At 38.0% G+C, this 19,013-nt stretch overlaps 1 protein-coding gene across 6 annotated transcripts in view; it reads right to left on the reverse strand.

Annotated features, from left to right (window-relative positions):
* Positions 1-341: 341 nt before the first annotated feature.
* ptprea (protein tyrosine phosphatase receptor type Ea) overlaps positions 342-19,013 on the reverse strand; it is a 63,786-nt gene continuing 45,114 nt past the window's right edge. For 3 of the 6 annotated variants that reach the window (XM_082544984.1, XM_082544986.1, XM_082544985.1), the window contains exons 3-22: positions 17,492-17,569; positions 16,792-16,882; positions 16,240-16,313; positions 14,098-14,142; positions 12,764-12,900; positions 11,801-11,891; positions 10,426-10,502; positions 10,248-10,284; positions 10,042-10,139; positions 8,328-8,447; positions 7,073-7,236; positions 6,636-6,771; positions 6,336-6,485; positions 5,401-5,494; positions 5,134-5,210; positions 4,872-5,006; positions 4,528-4,653; positions 2,442-2,593; positions 2,164-2,299; positions 342-2,037 (exon numbers count right to left, since the gene is read on the reverse strand). In XM_082544984.1, coding sequence (XP_082401110.1) covers positions 1,963-2,037; positions 2,164-2,299; positions 2,442-2,593; positions 4,528-4,653; positions 4,872-5,006; positions 5,134-5,210; positions 5,401-5,494; positions 6,336-6,485; positions 6,636-6,771; positions 7,073-7,236; positions 8,328-8,447; positions 10,042-10,139; positions 10,248-10,284; positions 10,426-10,502; positions 11,801-11,891; positions 12,764-12,900; positions 14,098-14,142; positions 16,240-16,313; positions 16,792-16,882; positions 17,492-17,564 — 2,088 coding nt within the window. In that variant the 5' untranslated portion in view covers positions 17,565-17,569 and the 3' untranslated portion in view covers positions 342-1,962. Of the gene's footprint in view, positions 2,038-2,163; positions 2,300-2,441; positions 2,594-4,527; positions 4,654-4,871; positions 5,007-5,133; positions 5,211-5,400; positions 5,495-6,335; positions 6,486-6,635; positions 6,772-7,072; positions 7,237-8,327; positions 8,448-10,041; positions 10,140-10,247; positions 10,285-10,425; positions 10,503-11,800; positions 11,892-12,763; positions 12,901-14,097; positions 14,143-16,239; positions 16,314-16,477; positions 16,662-16,791; positions 16,883-17,491; positions 17,570-19,013 lie in introns of those variants that run through there. The other 3 variants (XM_082544987.1, XM_082544988.1, XM_082544989.1) reach the window with 3 other exon arrangements.

Genomic DNA, 19,013 nt, shown 5'->3' on the forward strand with positions numbered 1-19,013 from the left:
GAGCTAGGTAGATTAATAGTTTTTGGGTTGTGTGGGGTTTTTTTGTTTTGTTTTTTTAGAAGTAAGATACAACATATAATTATGTGTAAAAACCATGGCAAATAGTTGATATGAAAGTTATAGTACTAATTTACAGTTAAAGTGCAACTCTGTTATGTAGAGTGAATGCAGCATTTTCTCCACACAAATATCGCATTAAGAACACCCCGCTGTCACTGATTCAAAAGCAAAACAAACAAACCAAACTGGCAGCTTAAGCTGTCTCCTGTGTATCTCACCTAAATTTGAAATGAAACATAAAAGCTGTTGCATATTGAAGACATTTTTTTGAGACACCCGCAGCATTTTCAGAAGATTTTAATATTGCAATTTGCATTTCAAAGACACTGAGAGTCAAAAAAGGGATAGGCAAAGGCAGAGCTGTACGTTAAACAGCCTCTCCTCGAGTTTCTCAAAAAGGGTGCACGGACAGAAAAGGAGCCATGGGAAAAATAGACTTGGGTTGTTTCTTGTGCTTAACCTCACATCTCCCACAGACATATACATTTAGCGCACGAAAATATGACCAATCACTTGACAGGTTCTTGCTGTTCAGCGAATTTCACAATGTTAGCACTTTGTCATGTTAGCCTATATTTACATACAGCATCAACAAAATTGCTAATGGAGTACCAGATGGATTTACCTCAGAAAAATGCACAGAAAAGCTCAAACATTCAGATACTTACAGTTTTTATTTAAAACATTCTGCTTCCTCATTTTTACCACTGTGCCAAAACAAACCAATGGAATCTAAAAGATGTCAAAGAAGTAGACGTAGATATAATGGGCTGTTTTTGTTTCTCTGGCATTAGACAGGCACTGAAGCACCACATTGGTATATTGTGGTTTTTGCCATTACAGGACTGAGGATTAATGATGAACTTCTATTACTTCCCTGTATAGTGACTGTGCATCGTAAAATTATACTGCAATTACTACATTTGGAGACCACACTTCCTGTCTTTAAAAAGTACATATGGCACTAATTTGTGTAAAACTCTAGTCTAAAATACAAATAAAGCAGTAAACATGCTCTTCAGTATTACAGGTTCTTGGTAAAAGGCTTAGTTGTGTGCTTGTTAATGTGCAGCCACTTTAGCAAAATGCTTTTTGCTGTCTACAGACAAAAGGCAGACTCTAGTTATGTTACATCCATGTTCACTGCAGTTACACGACCTTTTGAGGTACAAAACGTTAAAGTTTAAGAATCTTTTGCGATTCTGCTACGTCTGTTGAACTTCTGCCTCAGTCCATATTTTAAAAAAACAAACTAAAACCTATGTATCGTCACCTCAGCCTTTGGTGCGTAACTTTATGCCCTCTGCATTATGGTTGATGTGATTCATTCATTCATTTTCAGACACCGTTTCCATTGGAAAAAGCATCACAATCGTGATGGCCATGTAGCTCGAGGAGAATGAAAAACAGTTTCAGTATCACCTCTAATCTCAGAAGTCATCAAAATGAAAGAATGTATGTGTACAATTAACTACAACATAAAACAAATATTAACATTCCTGCCATCTTCTCCAAATAAAAGAAAGGAATGTCATTGTCAATACATAAATACATTTACAATAACTACAGCTTTTAAAAATATTATGTGGTCAATCCAAAATAACACAAACATTTAAAGTACAATATTATACAACAAAACTAAAATCGGACTCTGAAACAACACTTCATGATGAAGAAATGATCATACATGTTGTGAAATATACATTATTAATCTAGCTTTTTCATTTACAATTCTCATCGACTGACATACCATATATTACAGCGAGAAAGGAGCTGGAGTTAATGGTAGGACAAGTGCATAGCAAAATAGTAGATTATTTTAACCAAGTTAAGGAAACGCATAAAACTGACAAACTGGCTTTAGAAAACAACATTTAAAAACCGTGTTTAAGGCAAATCTCATCATTTAAAATTGGCATAGTCTGAGAAAATGTCAACAAAGTCTTGTACCACCCTGTAGCAGAAGTCATATTGTTCCTGTGGGACGGAAAGAAAACAAAAAAGATGGTTAAAGATGGACACATAATTGCCTACAAAATCAGCGACACTCGAGCTAAAGCGAGACATTTTTCTAGTGCTTTTAAATACTTGGGAACCACTCACCACTGTTTGGACCATGTGAGGCCTCTGCATGCGTAAACTCTTCACAGTTTGAAACACGTCCAGCAGGCCTTCTGCCTTGACTCGCTCCAAGATATTGCTCAGTGCAATGAACGTACCTGTTCGCCCTGCACCAGCACTGCAGGACACACAAAGCACGAACAGTGTTTGCAATGCAAAAATCCTTCTATATTTTATATTGTCAGATAAAAAAGAAGACAACAAATGTGACAAGGTAAGTGTATATAATATTTATATGAATAGAGTTCTATGTGTTGTACCTGCAGTGTACAACAATGGGGTGGTTCCCAGACTGCTGCTGCTGTTTCTGCACTGCGGCGATAATGTCGATCATGCCTTTCCCCTCGGCCGGGATTCCGATCTCTGGCCAGCCGTGGAAGTGGAAGTGCCTGATCATCCTTGTCTGCTTCTCCTTTGAGAGGAAACCCACAGGCGGTTGAGAGATCATAATATCGTTCAAATATGATTTATTAGCAGCATATGAAAGCGTAATGGCAAGTGTGACGTCAGTACAGGTGAAACGTGCAGCAGACGAGTGGTGGACATATGGGTGAGGCCCAGGGAGGCAGGAATGTACTACAAAGCCTCTGGGAGGTGAGGCGGGTCGAATTAAATAAAATATATGAGATGGGAGGCTCCCGCTTGATAACCCTAAACACTTCCTATCCTTATTTTTCCCTCTGGCAGCCCAGAGAGCTCGATATACTCACTTAGAGATTTGTTGCTGTTAGCCAATTGTATTAGAGCCTGTCTAGCTTTACAAAGATAAAAATACTTTCAACTTTCTAAAAAAAATCCTACTCATCTTTTAACTAACACTCTACTAAGCAACTAATCTGTCATTTCACTTGTTGATATCTTTATACCATTTTCACTCACATCTGTAGTTTAAATGATTTGAAAATCATTGCAATACAGCAATTTAAAAAATATATAGTACACCTTTATTCAGTTGTAAGGTTTTATGTATCAGGACATAATAGAAAAAAAAAACCTTGTCCGTAAGAGGTTTGAAAATCGGGTAAATACAAGCATACATGACAAAACATCAGCAGGGATCTTAGGTAAGCAGCTGCTGCTGGGAAGGGCTATAAGTTCATTTACAAACACTAAACTACAGTGAGAGAGATTGCTGCTGTTATTGGTTTTAGCATTTAAAACACTCGATAAATGAAACGAGACAATACATAGTTTGTCCACCAGAGGGTACACACATATTCTCTGTAATTCATAACGTTGTGTCAATAAAACGGTAGTATTTTTAAACTGCATCACTATATCGTCTTAGTAAGGACCAATGAATGAAACAAATCTATTTGTTTCACGTCTGTAAAAGGTAAAAAATTATCTTCAGATATATTGACTTTCTTAAAAAAAAGAAGAAGAAAAAAGAAAGAAAATCACCAAATCATTATCGGTATCTCTCTGTCAAACTTTAGATCACAACATTCAACACAGCCACCAATCTTCCCACCAGTGGATCTCCCAGCAAATTCATAACATGAGGACATCTGCCCAAAAGCTAAAGCTGGAGCCACATTAGCTCATGCACAGCAGATATTCTAAAAGTGATTGGCTTAAAAAAAAATCATACAGAAAGTGTATGATTGATGACTAAGAACCATTCTGAAAATGATTCTTAGTTATTTTACCGACTGTTTCTACAGTTTGGCTTAGTTTTCTTTAAATGACGTGGTGTAAATAACGTGGTAGTGTTCATCTGAGGTCCTATTTGCCTAATTTTAAGACGTGCTAATGGCAAGATGCTTTTAATTATTTATTTTTTAATTTTATATCCTTATCCTTATTTATTTGATACCCCTGAGCCACAGTCGCCCCGTGGCTCAGGGGGTTGGGAAGCGCATCTGTAACCGGAAGGTCGCCGGTTCGATCCCCGGGCTCTTTGTCCTGGTCGTTGTGTCCTTGGGCAAGACACTTTACCCTACCGCCTACTGGTGTTGGCCAAAGGGCCGATGGCGCGATATGGCAGCCTCGCCTCTGTCAGTCTACCCCAGGGCAGCTGTGGCTACAACCGTAGCTTGCCTCCACCAGTGTGTGAATGTGAGAGTGAATGAATAGTGGCATTGTAAAGTGCTTTGGGTGCCTTGAAAAGCGTTGTATAAATCCAATCCATTATTATTGGGTAAGAATTCAGAAGTTGTAATGGAGTTATTTTATGTTGTGTTGCGACACTTGTTCAATTTTCATATTCTAAAAACCAATTATTTTATATAAAGGAGTTGCATGAAGGATCAATAAAAGCCTTTATTTCACGATAACTGATAAAGATGCAGAGCAGGCGTGTTACATTTGCCTGTATTGATAGGACAGGTTTAATTTGCTTACCGGAACAAAGGTGAGTACCAAGTCTCGTAGGCTAAAGGTTTCACACAGGGTGTCTCCCTTTAGCTCTACTGTGTAGTCTCCATAGGAGACTGAGTCCTCTGTCGGCCAGTACTGGCAACATTTGTCCTGCAAAACAGATGAACATTTGTTTACTCACAGCGATGAATAAAAGAAACTGTAGTTTAACAAGTTAAATACTTCATAAATATGAACTTAAATAAATGTACAGTTTCGTGACAAAGGCAGGAAATCAGAACTGGGACGTTTTATGTTGTGTGTATTTATTGTGTTTATTAAAGCCATCAATCATAGCTGGCTTGCAGCGATTAGTTACTGCAGCTTACCTGCTCCCTCTCCTGGAGCTCAGTGAGCATGACTATGGAGTGACATTTCCACTCCCACACCATTCTCCAAAAATCCTCCACTGTGTGCTGCAGAGGGCCCTGTGTGGCAATGTAGTAGTCCTTGTGTCTGTAGCCCTGAGTCAAATCAAAATATAAAGGACTTTATCAGTATAATATAAAGCTTCATCGGTACAATTATTTGTGTTAACACAAATACCTTAAAACCTCAGAAAGAACAAATTAGGAAATACAATATGCTCACATCTATAAAAGACGCATTGACATAGTCTGTGTACTCTTGACCTCTTCTCATGGAAAGAATTACTCTGTTGAAGTCATCTGAAATGGAAACAGTACATCATGAACACGCAGATTAAACTCAAAAACATGTTTACATTAGTAGTATGGTATTGTAAGTATTGCAAGGGACAGAATTAGAAAAACATTCTAAAGGCAGCTGCAGGCAATGTAATCTGCAGCTCAAAATTTGACATAAGTTGGTTATTTATATGGATTTCATCTTACTTACAGGGAATAATTTGCAGAACTCTGTTCTTCTTCATGTTGGCTGGGAGGTTTCCTGTTCTCATGTTCTCTTTCATTATGCGCATGTTAGTCAGTTTCTAAACAAGGAAAATCTAAATGTTACAACTTTATAAAATATTCACCGTCCTTTGGTTTAGGAATCAAAACAGGGGAAATAAACTAAGCTGCAGTATTGATGATAAATCATAATGACCATTCTGTAGCACAATTGAATTCTCATGCAGCAATAGAGGAATGTATGCAAGTCAGGTTTATATGTGCAGTGGTGTGCTGATTTTTGTTTTTTTTTCTTTCACATATTTCAGATACGTTTAGACAAAGATAACCAAAGGAAATAAAAAGGCAGTTTTACATCATGATTTCATTTATTAAGAGTAAACCAGCTATCTATGTGTACGTGTCTTGTCTAAACCTAATAACGGACTTTGACCATTTGTGATCATTTGCAATGAGTTGGTCTTCTTTGCTGATTTTGAAGAAGAGTGGTTTCAGATCATCAAAATTTGCTTGATCTGTTTGATATGAAACATGTGACAAATATGCAAAAAAAAAAAAAAAAAAGAAAGAACTGGGGAAGAAGCTAAGTACCTTTTGACTGCACTATATGTTCTTAGAAGTGATATGACTGAAGGGGATTGAAAAAGCTAGAATTTCTTTTGCATTGATTATTAGTGTATATTTTTAGTGCCTGCGTGGGCAGGTTCATAGTTTCCAGAACCTTCACATGCTTCATAACATTTATGAAAAGTGTTTCAATAACTGACAAATAAAAAGCTTAATAAGTTAAAATGACTAATAAAGAAACAACTGCATTTTTGTTAGGTTTTCTTTAGAGATTTCTAAGTTTAGTCTGTAATATTGTGTGAGCGTTTGTTAGATGGGATCCTTTATGGGTCTGAATGTAAAAAGAGGTTCTACCTTAAACTCTTCCTCCAGGCCAATCCGATCACCATCATTAAAGGTGTTGTGCAGTTTCTGCAGATGACCTTCCAGAGAAGAAACATCCAGTTCTGTGTCTCCATAGAGGTAGTATTCAAGCAAGGCCTGATAGATGAATGAGTACTGCATCTGGAGTGAAAATACACACAGATGAATAACACACACTATGCATGGGCCTAGTTGCAGATGATTTACTGTAAAGGATAATTCACATGTCCCACACACATGCCAGGTGTTAGCGTTACGTCATGTGGCTAACATAATCCTTCCCCAACTCACATCTGTCTGGATGAGTTGCGAGCGCTGCTCTCGTATCTTGGAGACAAACCCAAATACGTCAATTTTCTGCTCTGCGTGCATCATGTCAATCATGGCATCTATTACAATGAAGGTTCCCGTCCTCCCAACACCAGCACTGGAGATGGAAAACAAATGACACACTGAGCTGAGTGAACCATAATCCTCAGCTGACACTAGCACGTTAACAGACATCAGGAGGGAACAAAGCAACATCTGTGCTTGTAAACACATGTATTGCAATAGTCACTCCAAATGTTTCCATCTTTAGCAGAGAGATTGCTTGCCCACACACATACAAAGGGGATGTTTAAGCATAATACACTGATCTCCACAGAAACAAATTGGATAATTAAAACCATTAGGAGTAAACAGTAAAATACTGAACATTAGGCTACATTAGCTCAGCTCTCGCATACCTGCAGTGGACCACAATGGGCCCAGCGAAGTCTGGATTTACTGACTTGACCTTTTTGAGAAATTTGAGCATTCCAATTGGGGAGAAAGGAACTCCAAAGTCAGGCCAGCTGGTGAAATGGAGCTGGGTGACCAGGCGGGGAGTCTTAGCGGCGTCACTGGCCTGCTAAATAGACACAAGAGGGGGGAAAAGCCATTATCTCTTGTTGGTTGAGCATTCTGTTGAAGATCATTATCAACTCTGTCTTACTCCCAAACCAGCTAGGGAAGCAAAAACAAACCCAATAATTGTTCCTCTAAGACGAATTTGGGTCAAAGTGGTCCGACTGTTTGACTTCATATTTAATGTATCATCTAGTATTTAGTAGAGCCCAAAATTATATGTAGGTAAATCCACCCCTACTACTGGAAGGAATGGCTTAATAAGAGTATTAGAGTTTGGGGGGATTTATATATTATAATGGTGCACTGAAATCCTTGCAGCAGTCTAGAGTAATTTTAGTTTTTCATATACTTGCAGCTTTATCATTTTCTGTTGGGGATCTTTGGATCTGTTACAGTGGCTCCAAAATAAGTAGAATGTCTGGATAGAGTTCTACTAAGTTATGGGAAGCGTCATAAGGCTTTAGTGTATTACTATGTTATTTCAGCATATGGGTAACAGAACCATGTTACCCCTAAGAATACTTGGGAAAACTACATTAACATGACATTAAATGGTTAAGAGTAGTTATTAAGTATATCAAAACAATATCACAAAAAGTAAGTACAAATCTTTTCCAGTTTCATTTGCTACTCCAATCTGTTAGAGATGTAAGTCTCAAAAGGGGAATTTCATTTATGTTCTGTGGTTGCATGACAAAGTGCAAGGTTTTTGTGAAAGTGTTAAGAAAACTGTTCGTGAGATTTCAGTTCCCAGTACCACTTAGCAAAAGATTGGTTGTTTTATGGGATTGGTAAATCTGGATGGGTGGTGATAAATACAATATATTGCCGTGATAATGGATGGATTCTGGTTTATTATGAGTGGTGAAACTTTGTTTAATTCTAGCCAAGTGTTGCTGACAAGTGCTACTATTGAGTGTTATGTATTGAGTTTAAAGACTAGACAGGAAGCTGTTAACGCTAACCAGCGTCATGGTGGCAATTGATTTTATCCATAGTTCTGGATATATTTGCTATCAGAAAAAAATAACCACAATTTATAATGTATGCATACTATGTGCAATAATAACAGAGTCAATGGTCAAAACTTACATATTGCACACAGAACTTGCGTATGGTGTAATCCACCAGGACTGTGAAGTCATCGACCGCTACCCTCACATTTCCGTAAGTCCAACAACCCTGGTCTGGCCAGTACTGGTAACATTTGTCCTGCAGAGAGATGATATCCATTAATATTAGTATTCATTTTTACTGATCTACATAGCAAAACTGATTCTCTGGCTTTTGCCATCTTAAATATAAAGCTGTGTCTTTGTAAGTGGTGCAGTGATGGAAATTAACACGATTAGCATGTTTTTGATGGCAGGAGAAAACCAAATCTCCCAGAGAAACCTGGTTCAAACCCAGGACCCTCTTTCTATAACCACGGAGACGCTGTGCTGTAATGAATAAATGATCAAAGCAACTGTCTGTGACACATCTAAAAAAAGTTTCCTTTATTAAGACAAACGGGTAACTTGCATGACTTCCGTCTGTAAGCAAGCAGTTAGTATATGAGAGCGGTGAAACCACTCCATATCTATTTTTACTTGATTATGATACTACCTTGGACGACTTTATCTCACACGTTATATGACAGCTGATTTGAACACATTAACACCCTTTTTAATACTTCCCTATTTTTATCGATCCTTTGTTAATAAAGTCGCCTTTGCTCACAGTAAAAACACTTCAAGTACTGTGCTGTGAAAAAGTATTTACCCGCTTCCTGATTTTAGTGTTTTGCATATTTACCCTACTTCAGATCAAAAAAATCTTTAATGTTAGACAACAATAATCCAAGTAAATACAAAATGCAGTTGTTAAAATAATGATTAAAACCTCATTCCATTTATTAAGGAAAAAAGCTATAAAAACGTACCTCACCACGTGTGAAAAAGTAATTGAATCAAGAAATACCTTAAATAGAACCTGTTTAATAAAATGTGGTACGCTGAGAGCATCATGCTACGATCTAAAGAAGCATATATCAGTCTGGAAAAGGTTACAAAGCCATTTCTAAGGCTTTGTGACTCCAGTGAACCATTATTCACAAGTGGAGAAAACTTGTAACAGTCATGAACCTTCCCAGAAGTGGGTGGCCTACCAAAAGTACTCCGAGTGCACATCGCAGACTCATCGAAGATGTCATAAAAATATCCCGAGCAACATTTAAAGAACTGCAGGCCTCACTTGCTTCAGTTAAGGTCAGTGTTCAAGATGAGGGAAGATATAAGAAAGACACTATCCAGTGCAAACGTTTTGTAAAGTTTGTGTACAGTTACATATTGTATAAAAACATTGCAGCATTTTCTAAGTAGATCAACAGTCAACCATTTCTCACATAGAGCCAGGTAGGTTTGGATAGCTTTTTTTTTCCTTAATAAATTCAAAACTACATTTTGTATTTAATCCGGTTATTTTTGTTTAATATGGAAATTTTTTGATACAAAACATGTAAGTGCAACAATAAGAAAGTAAAAAAGAAATCAGGAAATCAGGAACAGGGAAAATACTTTTTCCCTTAACATGTAGCAGAGAAACAGGCGTCAGACAAGATAACATCATCTGACACCACCTTTGACCACAACCAATGAAATCTATATTTAAATGTGCTTAAGGGAAACTTTACTTTTCACTTCCCTTGTCCAAAATGCTGTTAGAGACGAGAGTTGGTGGAAGAAGCAAACACTGTAGTTATAGCTGTAGAGACCACATGACAACTGAAGCACTCCCGTTATGAACAACGTTTAAAATCACTTACTTCTTTTCTTTCTTTCAGATTTGTCAACATAACAACGGTTGATACTTTCTGCTCCCAAATCATCCGCCAGAAATCTGCTACGGTGTCTTCTTTTGGACCTAACAGATCCCCCCCCCCCCCAAAAAAAATTTAATTAAACCACAATTTAAAACTAAAAATATATAGAGAGATAATTATGTCATGTTTCTAAATGCCCTATAGCTTACCTTGTGCGCCTATGAATTTGTTCTTTTCCGTGAAACCCTATTTTTTTAAAAATCAAAAATAAATATAGGATTAATAATCTTCACTGTTTTTCACCTGAAATGGTAAAGATCAGACAAGTATTTAAATGCTCAAGAGTTCAAGCTCAAATTCACTATTTTGGCACAAAAAAGGACTCACATCAATGTAAGAGGCATTCACATAGTCTGAACAGGGATTTCCCTCCAGCTCTGTTAACACCACTCTAGAATGATCATCTGCAATGAAAAGTACCACAAATTTAGCAAAAATGTAACTTTTAAATCAGTTTACAATGTGTATCATTACTACATTATTAAAAATGATTATAAAATATATATATTGAGAAATATACTTTTGCTTTCTTGGAGATGGCTGGATGAGAAGATTAAAGCATGTCTGTGCAGTCTGAAGCCACAATCAGCAGACTGCCTGACTAATTTGGCATTAAGCCTTTAAACAAGCAGTAACTTTTTTAAGGCTCTTCTGGTTTACTGTCATTTGTTTACACTATTTGTATATATTTACAGCAGACCCGTATTCCCTTAAACCCGGAGAAAGCTGAAAATGCTGCACTCAGTGTATGTTCAAGTGATTCCCAATGTCATCATTTTGGTATTTGGTCTCCATTTAAGAAGGCCTGAAACAGTTTTCTCTCAGTGGAGTCTGTTGAAGTACAGTGACCTGAGTGTTTTTGATGGAATTGGATGTTTTGGCTCTGCAGAGACAACGCAGCTGCTTGTTGATAGCACAGAGACGTACTGTGATTACTGATCTGCAGAGCTAACACAGCAAGGACTATATGAAACGCTATGACATAAGAACCGTAGAATGTAACCACCTTTGTTCTTACAAATTTGTTTACCACTTCCCCTTGAAATTAAGCAATTATTTATATTTTATACTATTCATCTGTGGCTCTTGGGCAAACCTAGTCTCATTATAAATTCTATAAAACCTGTATTTCACAAATCTGGCTTCCAACAATCACTAATCTGTCTTTAACGTGGTCATAGCTCTGACTGTGTCAGCACAGCAGCCCCTCCAACCTGCTGTTCAAACTTTCAGTTTGCAAGGTGCAGCCAATCATAATACAGCTGGGTGGGGGGTGGAGCTACACCAAGGCCAAGATGAGGATGAAGATTATTCTGAAGAGTCCAAAAATAGAAACATGGCTCCGTAAAAGTATAGGAAGTATATATTTCAAGTCTTTGTGATAGGGTGACTAGAAGGTTTGTATTAAAATAAGTGGTAGCTCTTGCCTTGAAAGCAAATGAACATGTTTCCATGGAATTCAAACCATTTATTTAAGGTGAAGAACAGTTTAAAAAAACCTAAACCGTGATGCATTGTGAAAATACAGCAGAAACCGCAAGTAAAAAAGATTTGTGATGAAACCACTTCATTGCAACTGCACACACAAACTCTTCTGAAGAATCTACTGTAGCAAGGGAAACAAGAGTGTTTGAGGCATGTGACACATGGGACAGGAAGCTTGTAGGTGTGACTCAGAAAACTGAACAGAAAGTATACTCACAGGGAAGGATGTTGGGGTATCTGTTCTTCTCCTTATTTTCTTCCTTGTTTGCTTCTTCGTATGTCCCTTGGGGATTACCCCCTGGCAAGGACTGCAAAATAAAATGATAGTTTTGAATATACGCGCACATAATGAAAAATGATTCGTCAGCAGCTCACGGCCAGTGCATTGTGTTCTGCTCTATGCAAGGCTTTGTTCAGCCTTAGTGTAGGCACTTCCTCTGCTGCCTGCCATAAACAGTTCTCCATTAAAAGCTGAGAACTTCAGCTTCCTCTGTCTGTACTGATAAACCATCTAAATGAAATCATACTTCAATGTGTTAACATAAAGCATGAATCATACTCTTTATTTTGACACAAATTCTAAATCATAGACACATATAGACGAAGGGGTATTTTTTCCATCTGTGTGGGTGTATGTATCAGACCAGTATCAGATCAGTTATGTGTCATGGGAGGTGCAATAAATAAAGCTCCCGTAGTTTTCCCTGAACAAAAATACACATGTAAGTCATGGTTTTGAACTCTTGCTCACATATGAACATGGAGAACATTACAGTTATGGGAAAACCCTTTCAGTCCAGTTTTGGATAGTTTGTGATAGTTTTGTTGCCACAACACAGATATGACGAAGTTTGACCATTGTAAATCATTTCACACAGTGTTACTGAGTAACACTGCGTGAAGGTTTAAAATGTAAGTAACTAAATTTCACTGGTAAATCATGCATAGAATTAGAGGTGGGGAGGCACTTGCAGTGTGTTTAAAAAAGGAAAAAAGTGAACCAATATTTCAACAGACCTACAAATGCACATGAAGGCACCATAATAGCCCTGCCTCACATGCCTGATGTAAGCATCACTCTGATTGTTTAAACCACACAAAACTGCTTTGTGACTACCGTTAACTACCGCTAATCTAACTTCCAGGAAAAAAAAAAAAAAATAGAAGTGGGGCGGCTTACATTGTACTCCTCCCTGAACAGCTTGCCATCATCAGCTGAGCGGAGCCTGTATTCCTCCTCTAGGTGGTCAACTGGGATGGGCAAGTATGTCTTGGAGGCAGAAGAGGATCTGGGCAGAAGAACCACCGTCTGTTGCTCTGTGGGGAGAAGAGACAGTGGGTTTATCACCCAACCTAAGCTGATTTCTTTGTTTGGTTTTAATATTTTGCCATTAAATTATTTGTTGTGTTCAAATAAAATTTACATTAGCATCATTCAGCTTAGTATTTAAAAGTTGTCTGCTATTAATAAATCAAATTGGTGTCACTGTGATATTTAGCTATGTTAAATGAGTAGTTGAATGTAATTCAATGCAAAACATTTGATTTGGTTTATTTAGAAAAGTGGTTCCCAACCTTTTTGTCATGTGGCAAGGGAATCATATCTCAATTACTGATTTCACTTTAGGGGGTTACTTTGCACAACCTATATAATATTATGCAATATACTAGTTTCATATGTTTTTTTCTACAGTTCACCGTATGATTACCACTCTAATTTTATCAGTAATTTTAGGCAAATCATTGGTTTAACTAATAGCTAATACTTTATTTTATCAGATCTCATTGGCTAACTATTTTGACTGTCTATTAGTTACTTAAACACTTTAAATAGCTAAAGCACTTATTTGCTAGTGTTACTTCCATAATTTCAATGGTATACTAGCTCCTTTTAGCTGACATCTTGAATGTGTATCTGTTAGCTGCCTTTAGCTGACTATGTTGACAGCTTAATTATTAGCCATGCATTTCAGCTCTCGCTAACGTTATTTTCAGCTGTAATTTCAACAATTTGTCTACTTCTTTGTGGTATTATGACCATTTATCCACTCCTTTTAGCTGTTTACACTATTCTAGCCTATTAAATAGCATTACATATTCTGAAGACTGTCTGACGCTATTTAGTAAAAGACTAGACTAGTTCAGTCTACAATAGCGCACCTTGGGACTGAAGCATATCTGGTTGGGAATCACTGAATTAGTTTACTGAACTGCTTTACAATGAATCAAAAAACAAAATCATGACCAAACTGCTTTTCACCCATATGTGATGCTGGTGCGTGTTTGCTAAACAGGAAACAGAGTGCAAGTACTGGATGATCACCACACATCAGACATTAAAACCCAAAAAACCCAAAAGGAACCCCAGGGAGAACCCATTTACACCATCCCACAGGTTTGCCAGCGCACTGGCAAGGCATTCTGTTAGCGTCACAATTTGCAAAATACAGACTGGAAAAGTACTGAGAGAGGGTTAGTAAAAGGTTCCTGATACTGCCACCCTGTATACTTGACCTGGTGGTATAATGGTGTATAACGACTCAGTACTGTGTCCAAGCTCTAAAACATAACACACACATCACATCACTTGTAACACAGACATGTACAGAGGACAACACAGCACTGTGATCAAGCATTGCATTTCATTCATTGTGATAATGTAATCCTCATAGATGTACTGTGTACAAATAAAAAACTTGTATGTATATACACTCAGAGGCCACTTTGTTAGGTACACCTGTTGAACTGCTTATTAACAAATATCTAATCAGCCAATCCCATGGCTGCAACTCAGTGCATTTAGGCATGTAGAAATCCTTAAGACAATCTTCTGAAATTCAGGAAGAGCATCAGAAAGGTGATTTCTGAGATTTTGAACGTGTCATGGTTACTAGTGCCAGATGGGCTGGTCTTTTCCCTCACAACCATCTCTAGGGTTTACAGATAATGGTCCAAAATAGGAGAAATTATCCATTGAGCAGCAGTTCTCTGGAGTAAAATGTCTCATTTATTTAAGAGGTCAGTGGAGAATGGCTTGATTATTTCAAGCTTATAGAAAGGCAACAGTAACTGAACCACTTGTTACAACCAAAGTACACAGAAGATCACGTCTGAACGTACAAAATGTCGAACCTTGAAGCAGCTAGACTACAGCAGCAAAAGATCATATACAGTGTCACTCCTGCCAGCTAAGAACAGGAAACTGTTACTACAATTCACACAGTCTTACCAAATTTGGACAATGGAGGATGATGAGTCTGGACTTCAATGATATTTGGATGGTAGGGTCAAGATGGCATAAACAGCATGAACAACAAACACAAACAACAAGCATGGATCCATACTGCCTTATATCAACAATTCAGGTTGGTAAAGCTGTGTGGGATATTTTCTTGGTGCAGTTTGGGCTCCTTAGTACCAATTACCACTGTTTAAAAGCCACAGTCTGCCTGAATATTATTGCTGACCATGTTTATGCCTTTATGACCACACTGTACCCATCTTCCAATGGCTGCTTCCAGTAGGATAACATGCAATGTCACAAAGCCCAAATCATCTATAACTGGTTTCTTGAACATAACAATGAATTCACGGTACTTAAATGGCCTCCACAGTCACCTGATCCCAATTCTGTTGCAAACGTTTGGCATGTAAGAAACAGGAGATTCACATCAGCCAAAAAGTCAACAACAACTGTATGATGCCATCAGCAAGGTGCCAAAATCAAAATGCTTCTGGCACCTTGCTGAATCTAATCAATGAAGAATTAAAGCATTCTAAAAGCAACAGGAAGTCCAGCCAAAGACTAGCAAAGTATACCTAATAAAGTGACCAGTGAGTGTATAATGAATGTAGACAACAATAAGCGATAAAATTAAAAAAAAAAAAAAAAAAGCAATACAGTGTATATTTTATAGTTTCATTATACAGACATATTACTTTAATTAATCAATCTTTCAAATCGTGTAGAATTTAGAATTAAAAAGCAATTAAGTACTACACTTCCCTATCGAGTGAAAGTTTCAGTTTCATATAAAATACTTTTGTAATATGACACCGTTTCATGTTTAAAATTATTGTGATCGGCAGCAAGATGTCAACAAGATATAACAACAAATTTGGGGTGTGTTGTGTATTTTATTTCCCCTTAGCTCAGTGATATACTATTTCCCATTTGGATAAATACAACATGCTCTCTACATTCCTCTGTAGCGTTAGACAAAAATATACTTCCAAAAGAAGATTGAAACATGTTCAGTGAGTTCAGCGAGTTTCCTGTAAGAGCTGATAGCTCCTGTCATGTGGTACTTTACATGAAACTATTATGATGTCGCTACAAGTTGTCAAAAACTGCTCAGAGAGAAGAACTACCCTTTGTACCAATAATGTTCCAAACTAATCTTACATACGCTGTCAAAAAGCTATACAAAGTGGTAAAGATAATAGAGCGTTTTGTTTTTCACATCAACCACAGGAAGTTTAAAACAACCACAAGGCAATGGTGGGACAACCTGCATATACAGTTACAAATATAAAACCTCTTTGCAGCTCCCTATCGATGCATATCTTAATCTCTAGCCTGTTTTTCACTTTAAGTTTCTGTTTCTGTGCACCACGTTTTAACTCTACAACCTACAATGTGTCTCACAGTGTTACCTTGTTCCTCCAGGATGCCATTTGGTATCTTCTTGTCAACTGTTGTGACTACAGCTTTCCTCTGGTTTTTTAACCTGCAAGGAAAAGAACAGAGACGTTACCGCGTTGTAAAACACAAGAAAAGATGATGACATGGTAAAATCATCTACGCTGTTTTCGTTTAACCAAAGTTCTTCATTGTAGTTAAATTATAACATCTGCCAAAAGATAACCTTGGAAAAAAAGCTATCCAACCTACCATCTGAAACTTGAGAAGCTATTTTTTCTCATTAGCTGATGTCAAGGAGAGACAGAGTTGTAGTCTGAATGCGGTACAGAATTTGTTATTCACTCTGTTAAGTTGCCTACTTCTACTGTCACAGTCTTTTCTGTTCGAAGCATGAGAGGGAGTCAGCCTACAGCACTTCCTGACGGGGCTCCGCCTTAATGACTAAAGGAGGAAGTGTTTGTCACCGGAGCTCTGCCCCTGAGCCTGGCTAATAGCCAGTGAGTGAAGAGCAGGGAGAGGGATAAGGTGAAGTAACTGAATCCCAGCAGGGTGGGAGTTTTTACCTGAGGAAGTACCAGGCTAGCAGTGCGATGATGAGCACCAGCAGGGACACAACCAGCACAGTGGAGATGATGTATTGGTTACCTGTGGTTTCTGTTTAAAGGAGAAGGAAAGTCACAGCCAGGGGTCATGTAACACCACCAACAAAGAAACAGGAAGAGGGGGCAAGACTGATAATATATGTGCCTGTGTGCGCAAATGCTCTGCAGCATTCATGTGTGCATCACATGAACTCATCACATAAATACTTGATGAAGCAAAGCACCTCCAGTAAACTCTTGTGGCCACAGAGCTGATTTAATAACTGGCCTAAGCAGTATTTTGTCTATAGAGATAAGCATCAGCATATTTCATCCTCCTGGAGTGTCGATCAGAAAACAACAGACTCTTAGAGTGGCGACTCAACCAAGAGTCACAGCCACACAGCCGACCATTATCTGTGTTTATAAAGATGTACAATAAGCCTTAAATTACTGTCCAGGGTTCCTGAAGTTCACTGTGATCTGGTAATAACAAGGCTGTGTAAGAAAAAAAGGCTATTATCAAGCTGATGCCTGCATTGCAGAAGATGTATTATAATTATATCTTATGGAAAAGCACCGAGTGCAGTGTGTGGGGATGGGATCTGGTCGCTGTCACAGATTGTTGAGTGCTGTGCAGTCTCACACATTAAGGTAGAAGTGACCTTGTTTGTGCTCTTACCGTCATTACTGTTGTTGTTCACTGTTGTGGAATTGTTTGCTGTTGTTGTCGTGACAAACAAAAGTAGAACCATTGTGACTGCAGAAAAACAAAATGAAGACGGATATTAAATTTAGTGCCAGACATGCCTGCAAACTCAAGATTCATGTGGATGTGGGAGTTGGATAATATCACTATTCAGAGGAAACAAAAGCCATGGTTGGTTGATATGAGGCTCATTTCTTTATTCATGACCGTTGCTTTCAGGAATGTGCTCATCGGTGCAAAGTTCGCTGGGACACAATGGAACAACACACTCATATCCTGGTCATTCATTAGTGCTGTCATAAAAACCCCAGTGTAATGCCAAACATGTCCACATGGTGGCACAATAGACCAGTTTTTTGTTTTTTTTATTGTTCTTTGTTTTGTTTTTTTAAATCTGGTAAAAAAAACAAAAAAAAACATAGTTCCTTAATAAATCCAGCAATAAAGCATCCAAAGGTAATACACAGGCCAAGGAAAAACACATCCTTTAAAGCTTTCATTTAAAGTAATTTCATATGAAAGGGGTTTCACATGATGGTTAAGGTTATGGCAGCACAATTATTACAACCATTTCGACTCATCAATGTATTTTCAGATTAGGAAAGAAGTTAGTAGTCTTAACAACTGTTTTCCTTCGGCAGTTTCCAATGCAATTCAATTCCAGGATATACCAAGAATAGGGCTTTAAAGTTAAAGAAACCTCCCACAGTCACACCCCATGTGTGCCAGCAAAAGCACTAGATGTCATATGACGTTGAGCTATAAATGAATGTCCTATCCAAGTTGAGAGTACGATCACGAGGCATGAAATCAAGCGACGCACACCAAGAGGTTTCACAAAAAACATTAGATACTCTTCCTTTTGTCACCTTCACTGCTCGCAAACACAAATGTTTGTTCAAATTCACAAATATACAAGACTTGCACACACACACAGATTTTCAGATTGTCCTTGTACAGTGACATCCAAGAGTCGCAACTGAATTATCTTTTTGCCGTTCGTAGATGGAACCAGATAATTTAATTGATTCTAATGTTTGAGCAGTCAGACTGGATTCACATCGGACTGATTTAAGCACCTCTTTTTAAAAAAAGGAAAGAAAAAAGAAAAAAAAACTACTGGTGGGATTTAAAAACCAATAAGCCTTGAGATGTTTGCACCTTTAAAAAGATTTTTTTTTTTCACCAAAGCATTCCAAAAGTTGGAATTTCAGCAAAGGGCACCAACACAGAGCTTCTATCACACCATAATGAAGTGTGCGCTTTCTCTCCCCAAGGCTGCAGGTGTGCCTGGGAGAGAGAGCGTATGTGTGTGTGAGGTGGAGCTTTGCAGCTGCAGTGAAAAGAAAACCCAGGCCAAGTGCATAGTCAATGAAGACACTGTGTTGAAGCCTCCACGCTGTGCCGCAGTGTCCTGTAATGGGTCCAGGCAGGACACCAAAGGAATGCGGAGGCAGCAGAGCAGAGACACCGACCGCAGTGGGGAGAGAAGGCG

Source organism: Aulonocara stuartgranti (genome assembly GCF_965226115.1).
Source record: "Aulonocara stuartgranti genome assembly, chromosome: 8".
Classification (NCBI taxonomy): Eukaryota; Metazoa; Chordata; class Actinopteri; order Cichliformes; family Cichlidae; genus Aulonocara; species Aulonocara stuartgranti.